This window comes from Pteropus vampyrus, unplaced genomic scaffold (assembly GCF_000151845.1).
Source record: "Pteropus vampyrus isolate Shadow unplaced genomic scaffold, Pvam_2.0 Scaffold306, whole genome shotgun sequence".
Lineage (NCBI taxonomy): Eukaryota > Metazoa > Chordata > Mammalia > Chiroptera > Pteropodidae > Pteropus > Pteropus vampyrus.
Window position 1 is genome coordinate 756,500 of NW_011889087.1, and position 9,668 is coordinate 766,167.

Sequence of the window (9,668 nt, forward strand, 5' to 3'; positions counted from 1 at the left end):
AAAAACCCGAAGACATACCTTTACTTTTTCTCAGGAGCCCTCAGAACTGTCACAGGTAGCCAGTATAGTCAACCCAATCAGCTTGGTTTGTGGGCCTCTCCTATCTTAATGTTCTCAGAAGTGTGGCCCCTCCCAGGAGACTCCGATTTCCTTTTCTCAAGATGCATAAAGGTTCATCAGACCGATATCTGAATAATCTCTCTTCAAAGAGATGCAGGAGGCTCTCCGGATCTACAATGTTAATACACAGGGTTAGGCAGCATGGCAAGTGCATTGGGGCTTGCACTACAGGATGGTCTGATTTCCATAGCAACATTCATTCCTTTCCCCTGAGATAGGATTCTGTCATCTCTCTTGCCCACTCAGACTTTCCAGGATAAATTGATTTCTGTGACTATAGGTGTTTGTCCTTGATTCTCCAGAGAGAAAGGACACATTCATCCAAAAAAACCCCAACAACAAAACACCTGTCTGCGGCTAGAATGCTGCATTGCACCAGCTGGTCTACCTGTTTTTTAAAATTTCTTATCATTTCTCCATTTCGTTCTGTTCTCTAGCCTTATTATTTTGAGAAATAGGTTTCTCTGACAGAAAACAGATGGCAATTCTATCTTCCTAAAATTGGCTATGATGGGGTTGTAAAATGAAGTTTTCAGCAAGGCTCCCTGAAAGCCTGGCCTGAGGGCAGGGGTGGCTAACTTGGGGTTATGATTGGAAGGGCAAGAATAAGGACTGCTAACCACATATAGTTCCCTATAGAAAAGTCGCAGTCTCTGATATTTTGCCATTAAAGATTTGTTTCCTTAGGTTAGACATTGCTCCTCCAGGTAGTATTCCTTAAACTGTATATATTCTTAGGAAGAGTAATATATTAGTCTTATATTACTATGTGTTATTAATGCTGAAAGAACTTGGGAAAGAGAGAAGGTTATAGAAAGGCTTAAAAGGGGGTCTGAAGACCACCTTTGTTTGTTTCACAGAGATATCTTCTGCAAGAGGAGCGGTGCAGGTCCTTGCCTGACTTCTGTGATCCCTCTTGGGCCAGGGGAGGGCAGGGTACCTTGTCGGACAATGCTTCCACGGCTGTATGAACTGGAGGGAGCTGTGACCAGAAAAAGCGGCACAGTAAAAAAAGGGGAGACAACTATCTCTACAAGGATTGCTCAGAAGGCGATGCCGAATCAGCTCCACTGTTTCTTGAATATCAAGATGACCTGGAATATCAGAGCAAGGCACAGATGGGATGGGCAGACATGTGACAACCTGGAGCAATGTCTCAGAATCTTCTCCAGATGGATGCTAAGCACCTTAGGTATGAGACCTCCTGCCTGCCTACAATTTCTTTGGTAGACCTTGCAGGGCTATGCAAATCATTCTATTGCATTTATACAACTTGTGAGAGGACACAAAGGGCCCCTTATTAAGGGTAGATATGCTTATGAACTGACACACTGGAACCTACCTTTACTAGATGATAAACATTCCTTCTGGTTAGAGAGACTAAAGACATTTTCCTTTGTAATCTAGCTTACCTAGTAACAAACCAATGGTATAAATACATTTGTATTATTCTCTGGCCTTGAAAATAATGTCAGATCATTGAACTAAGAGCTGATGTCATCTTCTGGATTTAGTAAATATTTGAATAAAAGCTCTTTGATTTATAGATTCAAATTCAAAGCATCGAAAAAAATGTAAGACACAATCATTAAACTCATCTAATTACTATACCTCTCAGTTTACAAATAAACAGGCTCCAAGAGGTGAATGGACATGGCCAGTGAGTGGCAGAAAGAGCACAGAAAAGGGCAAGAATCTAAGCTTCCTGATTCCCCATCCATTCAAATTGTTTTCACAGCCTGGTGAGTTAATAAATCAGAGTTCAACTAGTTCCCTATCTTTCTTCATAAATTCTGACCCACCCGTGATTTAGTTAACATCTGATCTGTCCAACAAAGCACTCTGGTTCTTAGGTACAGTGTAATAGTTTATGAAACTGGCCTGAATTTTTTCTTCTGTTCCTGGCCCATCTTCAGGTCACTTATTAGTTTTATTAGTTCTTAATTTTAAATCACTATGCATGCCCAGCTCTTCTAATTTTTTTCCTTTCCTTTCCTCATGTTGGTAAAACTATTTTTTCTAATTATCTGTGAGAAATGAAAGATAACAAATTCTATCTTTTTTTGTTATCTTTTGTAAATATGAGGAGAAATATAAAATAGCGGAGGTAATAAAGCATCAGAGAATCCATCCCGCAGAATCTCTCTTCCTGCAGGGTGCCATTGTTGTTATTCTGATGATTATCTATTCTGAGTTTCTAGTGAAGAAATAGTACTGTGGAAAGGAAACATCATGGTAAAAAAAAGAAAAGGCAAAATTTGGGGCAAATTTCAAAGTCTACCATATATGTCTAAAATGAAACAACACTGACAACTACAGATTAAAGACACAAATTACTTTATAAATAAAAATATCTAATAAAATAAAATGAAAATAATCTAATTCACTTTTAAATTGGAAGAAGCTATTAACTAGTTTTCCAGGATACACATAAGCTAAATATAAACGCCAACGTTGGTAACTTTCAGGAGCTAGGAAAACAAGTCTGCCTACAGAGAAAAGCCTGACTTTACAGAGAACTTGAATTCAAAACCAACCACTCATTACTTGATCTTCCTTGGGGGCAGCCCCGTTACCCGCACTGGGTGTTATGTACATTTTCACATTTCAGTGGATCTGGAAGCGCAAAGCTAAAGGCCATTGCAGAGCAAAGAGCAGCTGGCAAAGGGATAAGCAGGGGCTCACTGCTTAACGCCTCAAAGGCATTGCTACAGAGTCCAGCGCAAACAGCCACGGTGATGAGATTCTTAAAAGGAGCCTTGGGGAAAGTCGCTGGCGGATAAGTAAGCTTTAGAAATGCAAGGTCACTGCAACCGCTAAGTCCAGCAGCTCCCGTTCAAAATGGCGCCGCCACCCCGCCCGCCCCTGGCGGCCGCCGAGCCTGCGCGCGCCCGGCGGAACGGCGGGGGAGGCCGGGGACGCGGCCGGGAGCGCGCGCGGCCGCACGGTGGCTGCGCGCCTGCGCGAGGGCGGGCGGCGGGCGCGCGCGCGGCGGGGGCGGGCTCTACCAAGCGCGGAGCTACAGCCGCGGAGCCGGACGTGTCCGCGAAGATGGCGGGCCGGGTGAGTGCCGGCCCCGGGGCCGCGGCTCGAGGCGGGGGGCGCCAGATCTGGGGGCGCCCCGAGGTCTGGAAGGCCTCAGGGGAGGGGGAGTAGGTCTGAGCAAATGCGGCGTTGGAGGGGGCGGCTGGCCAGAGACGGGCTTGAGGGTGGGAAGGGAGAGTGATGGCCGGGGAATAGCCCTCCTCAAAAACTCCATCCCCCTAAAGCTCGAGGGGAGGCGATCCCCTCGCTACCCGGGTCGCCTCTGTCTCTGTTAATTCCCTTCTTCCATTCCTTGGGGCTGTTGCCTTCGCCCCTCAAGGCGGCCGCAGGATTGTGGTCGTCCCGGCCCCGTCTGACGGACTCTGGGGGTTTCTCCGCACCCCTTTGCGAAGGGTTATTAGGTGCAGCCTCTGGAATAATTGCGGGGGATCGGCCTGCTGCATTGGGGCGAGGGCTGTGGGAAGGATCATTAGGAACTCATTTCTGGTTCTTCACAATAAAAGGTCTTGAGAACGGAGGAGGGAGTGCAAATGACTTAGTGTTAAATCCTGGCCATCTGGGGGACCGTCACTGTCCGATCAGGCAGGAATGCCTTTAGCTTGCAGTGAGCTTTGGGGTGTCGCGTTTCGCTGTTATGAATGACAGTCATTTCGAATGAAGCAGAATATGTTGTAGTTTCAGGGTTTTAAATTTTACTTCCTTCTTTAGCCTCTGAGATCGCGGTGTAGTATGGGTTTGGCTAAGGGAGATAGGGCTGGTTCTGTGCTGTATTGCAGTGTGCACTGAGCTAAAAGCTCTCTTCGGGATGGATCCTGCCCAGAGATTACACTGGTCGTAAACCTGGGGACATTAACTGCGTCATTAGGGGATAAAGATGTGCTTTACTGATTATGCTAGAGTATTTGGATAAGTTTATATAGATTTATGCATACATGCAAATGTCCTGTCTAAAGGAAATTGTCATAAAATTCCAGAGTGAGAAGAGACCTTAAAGGTCATTTAATTCATACTCTTTCTCTTCCTTTTCCCCATAACTTCTCCTTTTTACCTATAGCTACTCCCTCCACCTATGCTTCAGATTCTGTCTTTTCTCACCTTTTCAGGAACCCCACTCCTGGGTATTCACCTGCTCCATTTTAACATACTCAGGCTTCCCCCATCTTAAAACAAACCCTCCCTCCACCTCCACAGCTGTCACTTATTCTCTTCCCACTTTACAGCCAGAAATCTTGGTAGAACTGTTTGCATTTGTTGTCTCCCATTTGTTTACCACCTACTCACCCCTCAATCCACTGCAGTCTGATTTCTGTCCTTGTCATCCCACTAACATGTGTCTCTACACTTAGTTGACATTTTTCATTCCATGTCTTACCTTGAGGTCTCAACAGCATGTGGCATTGTTGGCCATTGCTGCCTTCATGGAAAATGCTGCTCCTATGGCGGCTGTGAAGCCTTGCTCCTGTTTTTACTCATACCTCACTTTTGCAGACTCACCCTCCTCTGCCCCGTTATTCAATGCAGATATTCTTCAAGTCTTTCTTCTCACTCTTAATTTTCTCCTCCATCAGTCTCTCCTAAGCCCACAGCTTCAACTACTATCTGTATATTAATGATTCTCCATATTTTACTCCCAGTCCAGACCTAGCCTTTAAATTCCAGATCAATATGTCAAACTGACTATTCAGAACTAAGGCACCTCAAATTCAACTTGTTCAAACCCATAACCCATGATCTGAGCTCACCTAATTAGTACTTTTCCTGTGTTTTCTATTTTATCAAATGGCACTGCCATCTATCCACTTATATGGGCTAGAAACCTGGGGCAAGGGTGTCATCCTTTATACCGCTTCTCTCTCATCACATCCCCCAGTAAACACTGATTTCTATTCCCTTTCCCCCTCAAAAGATATTAGGGCATTGCTGCTTTAAACTATCAGGGCATTGCTGCCTTAAACTATAACCAAGTCACCCACTGCACTAGTCACATGGGTTCTGTCATTTTATCCAAAAAAATCTCTCCAATCTGTCCACATCTCTAACATCTTCTTTTTCACCTTCTTTTCCCAAACTGCTATCATTTCTGGTCTGATAGTAGTCTCCAGTGGTCTCCTTACGTCATTCTCCACGTTGATTGTTCCTGCCGTACCCATTAAAACCCTCCCTCAATAGCATTCCATTACTTTTGGGAAGACCAGATCTGTGATCCGGCCTATAAGGTCCTGCTTTGTGGTTCTGCTCCTGCTTCTCTCCCCTCCGCTCCTTCTCTGTGCTCAGGTTATATAAGCCTTTCAATTCATTGAACTTAAAATGGCTTCTCTTACCACGAGGTCTTTGCGAGTGCTTTTTCCTTTCTTTGTAATATTTTGCTCCCAACCATTTCTCTCCTCATAAATCACTCGACTACTCCAGGGAAGTCTGTTCTGATCCCATATTACATACAAGTCAGGATCCTTTGTTGTATGCTCTTGAAAAACTGTAGTCCTTTCTTTAGAGATTTATCTGTTTATCATTTTCGATTTATTAGTGTGATTATTTGCCTCGACTATTAGAATTTATCTTCCATGAAAGCGGAGACCGTGTTAGTTTTTTACTCACTACTATTATCTGTGTTTTGCACACTGCCTGGGACCTAAGTGCTCAATACATTTTTGTTGAAAATGAATCTAATCTCTCTTTGAATACTCTAGTGAAGGGAATTCATCCCCATAAAGCTAGCCCATTTTACTGTCACGTTAAAAAGATCTTTTTATTATAGGGTTCCATGTAACTTTTATACGTAGATCTTATTTCTCTGTTTTGAGCTAGCTGCATAGAACTAAACACAATTCCTTTTCCATCTGATAGCTCCTCAGGTATTTTAAGACAGGTAACATATTCCCTCAGATTTTCTCTTTTGCAAGTTAAGAATCCCAATTCCTTGAATATCCTATATTCCAAACCCTTCATCATTTAGTTTACCTTTCATTGGTAATGCTCGGTTTTGTCAGTGTTTCTTCTAAAATGTGCTGAGTGGAACACAGTATATTCTCATAAACTGAACACTACCATTATTAATACAGGGTAACATTATATTCACCTTTTTTCCTGCAGTAAATCACATCTCGTCCCGTACTGAGCTTACAGTCAATAAAAACACTCATGTTTTTGTTTTAAATCCGCCTCCCCACCCATTCTAGGGATCGTATAGTTGTTTTATTGAACATAAATGTAAGACTTACATTTATCCCCTTCATAGTTTTTTTTTTTTAAGTCAGGGCCTATCTGCTACTGGTTGAAGGCTTTCTTGTGTCTTGATTCTTTCATGACATGCAACATAGTAACTCTCCCTGTTTTGTTTCATCTGTAGGTTAAATAATCATGACTTCTGTGTCTACATTCAAGCCATTGATCAAAGGTAGAATAAGACAAGGTCAGAACAGAAATAGCCCTTGAGCATGCTGCTAGAGACCCTCCTTTAGGCTGACAGACATCGATACACTTTGGGTAATCTACCTTACCGAGACTTTTTGGAGATTGCTGTCAAAGTTTAATTTTCAAAAACTACCTTTTATCCTTTCGAAAATCTGAACACCTTTGGCCGATCTCTGATTGTCTTATCATTTTTTCCAGTAGCCATAATTTTCTGGTAACTACCTATCAATGTTTAGCAAATAGAGTTTGCCTAGTTGTACTACTCTCAAAATGAGTTCTGTATTTCTATTTCTTGGGAGAAGAGCAGTTTTGAATTATTATTGTTTTTGGTTAGTTTACTTAATTTTGGAATTCAGACATATTGTAAATAGTATTTATATTCACTTTGTAATTGAATTTTTTTTGTGTGTTGTGTCACTGACTTTTGCCATCGATAATATCAGTTACTTGTAGTATGTCTTGTCCTTTGCTTTTTTTTGGCCAAAAAAGAAGACATATTTAGTTCATCTGGGAAATTGGCTACAGAATAAAATGTGTGATATTATTCAGTACATAGAATCAAGGGCATCGGAACTTGATTAATCTCTAAAATATCTTGAAGCCCGTGATCTGAAAAGGAAAGAACCTGAAATAAAACACTTTTTGTCATTATTGCCTTATTGTATTTCTTATGTGAGAAAAAAGTCTGGAATGGTGAGTTGGATACCTTATACAATAAAATGATCAAATGATTTAAACTTATTTGGTTCCCTTTGACCTTTCCAAAAGATTCAATTAGGTAATACATTTTCTCAGCTGTTTTAAAATTTTTCTAGTAATATAGCATTTTCTAATGTTATAATTATTACTACTTACATTGAATATGGACTCTTATTTAAAATGAACCCTCATACAGATGGCTCCTATTGCCCCAGGCCTCCACACCATCTTTCAGAATTCTCGTGCTACAGCTGCTCTGGACTCATGGGATCAGAAGTAAAGGAAGAATCTGAAATGCAGCCTTTACTAGCTGAGGAGAGATGACTTTAGATAGGGAAAGGCTCTGTAGTAAAGCTCCTCTCTTTGGTGTTGCTTTATAGGCCCCTCATACTACCACCACCACCCCACTACTGAAAAAAAAAAGAAAAAGAAAAAGGCTTTCTACGTTGCCTGAACTTTTTTTGTAATCTGTCTTTTAAAATTGCTGAAAAATCTCACTTACTGGAGATTCAGCAGTCCTTTTCTAAAAATATACAAAGATTAATGCAAATAAACCAATGGATCACTTTCTTCCCAAGTTCTTACACCTAGTTGGAGTGATTTGTTGTGGAGAAATAGAATAAGATGGTGTTAAGTAGGAATCTAAAGGAGCGTAGAGAGATGTTAGAAGTAAAATTAATTCAACGTTTTGACTAAACAGGCTAGTATATTTAGTATTAATATATTGAAGAAGCTTTTGTAGCATAGCATAGTTCAGAAACCTACCCATTTAAAACGTTTTATGGGTGAATGACCTTTTTACCAACCAACCTACCTTCAGATGAAGTTTTGGAGCACAAGTAGTAAATCGGAGATAGCTCATGAGCACTACCACAAGTCAAAACAAATAATATAAAATGTTTTGTAGTTCCATTTCCTAAATCAAAGTTTTGCTATCCAAAGCGTATCATATTTCTACAATCTTATATGCAGTAGTTTTTGCTTTTATTACTTTAATATTTTTAAAAGTATCTTCAAATGCAATACATTTTAGAAAATAAAATTGAACTTTTTACAGCAGTATTAAATAGCTACTTTTTTTCTAAAACCCAGAGAAGTTTATGTTTAAAATGGATGTATTCTTTTTTCAAGTATTTAAAACAAGGTGCAAAGGTGTAAAGTGAAAGTATATTTTACTGTTGAAAATTCTTGAATTGGCAGAAGAGTGAACCCTTGCAAGCATTGGCAATACACTAGAAACTTGCTATAATGCTGTTCTTAAGGGTCTCTGGGTTTTGTATTTTAGGTAATAATCTCTTATTGAGATCCTTTTTCATACTTCAGGATTAATATCATTAAATGGGCTCTGAGGCCTACCTTATACCGCCTTCAAGTTCCTAGTAATTTAATCTCTAATTTCCAACTTATTTTTTTAGTGATGAAAACTAAATATTTCTTGTATGACTATAACTATTTCTAGAAGCTCTATGCATTCTAAACAAGCATAATTATGTACACTTTAAGAGATTTCAAACATGCTGAAAAGTACAGCAAATGACAAAACATATATATCCATGTGCTTACTATCCATATTTAAGAAGTGTTAACATTTTGATATTTGCTTCACATCTTTTAATTTTTAGAAATAAAACATTACAGATCCAGTTGAGTCCCCTTTGTACCCCTTCTTGATTCCACTAACCTTCGCCAGAAATAACCACTATCCTAAAGTTGGTATGGATCCTTTCTGTCTACATCTGCATATGTTTGCGCCCATAAAAAATATATTGTTTATGTGTTTTTAAAATGTATATAATGGTGTAATACTACATATTTCCTTCTGCAACTTGCATTTTTTTATTTAAGGTGACATTTGAGATTTAGTCATATTGATCATAGAGAGCCAGTTAATTCTGTTTAACTACAATGTAGTATGTTAGTCTGGGAATATACTACACTTATCTATTTTCTTATCAGAGGACAATTTAGGTGGTTTCCAATTTCATTTTTCCTGGAGTGCACATTCTTGTATATGTCTCCTTATATATGTAAGAGATTCTTTAGGATATGTATCTAGATATAGATATAGATATATCTATATCTATATCTGTATCTATATCTATATCTATATCTATATCTAGATATATATCCCTTATGTACAATTGCTACATAAATTGCTGGGTAATGAGTTACTTTTATCTACTTAGTTATATCAGTATGCACTCATACCACCAGTATAAGAGTGCCTGTTACTGTCCCATCCAACACTTAATATTATAGACATTTTAATTTATACAATATGATAGGTGAAAAAAAATCTTTTTGTTTAAATTTGCATTTCTTTCCTGGTTACTAGTGAGATTGAGCTTTTTTCATTTCCTCTTTTGTAAATTACCTTTGTGTATCCTTTGCCC

The 9,668-nt window shown here is 39.7% G+C and overlaps 1 protein-coding gene across 1 annotated transcript in view; it reads left to right on the forward strand.

Moving 5' to 3' along the window:
• Positions 1 to 3,072: 3,072 nt before the first annotated feature.
• Positions 3,073 to 9,668, forward strand: part of NSF (N-ethylmaleimide sensitive factor, vesicle fusing ATPase) — a 127,488-nt gene continuing 120,892 nt past the window's right edge. Inside the window, exon 1 of the mRNA XM_011377095.1 lies at positions 3,073 to 3,183. Within this exon, the coding sequence (XP_011375397.1) occupies positions 3,172 to 3,183 (12 nt within the window). The 5' untranslated portion in view covers positions 3,073 to 3,171. The remainder of the gene's footprint in view (positions 3,184 to 9,668) is intronic.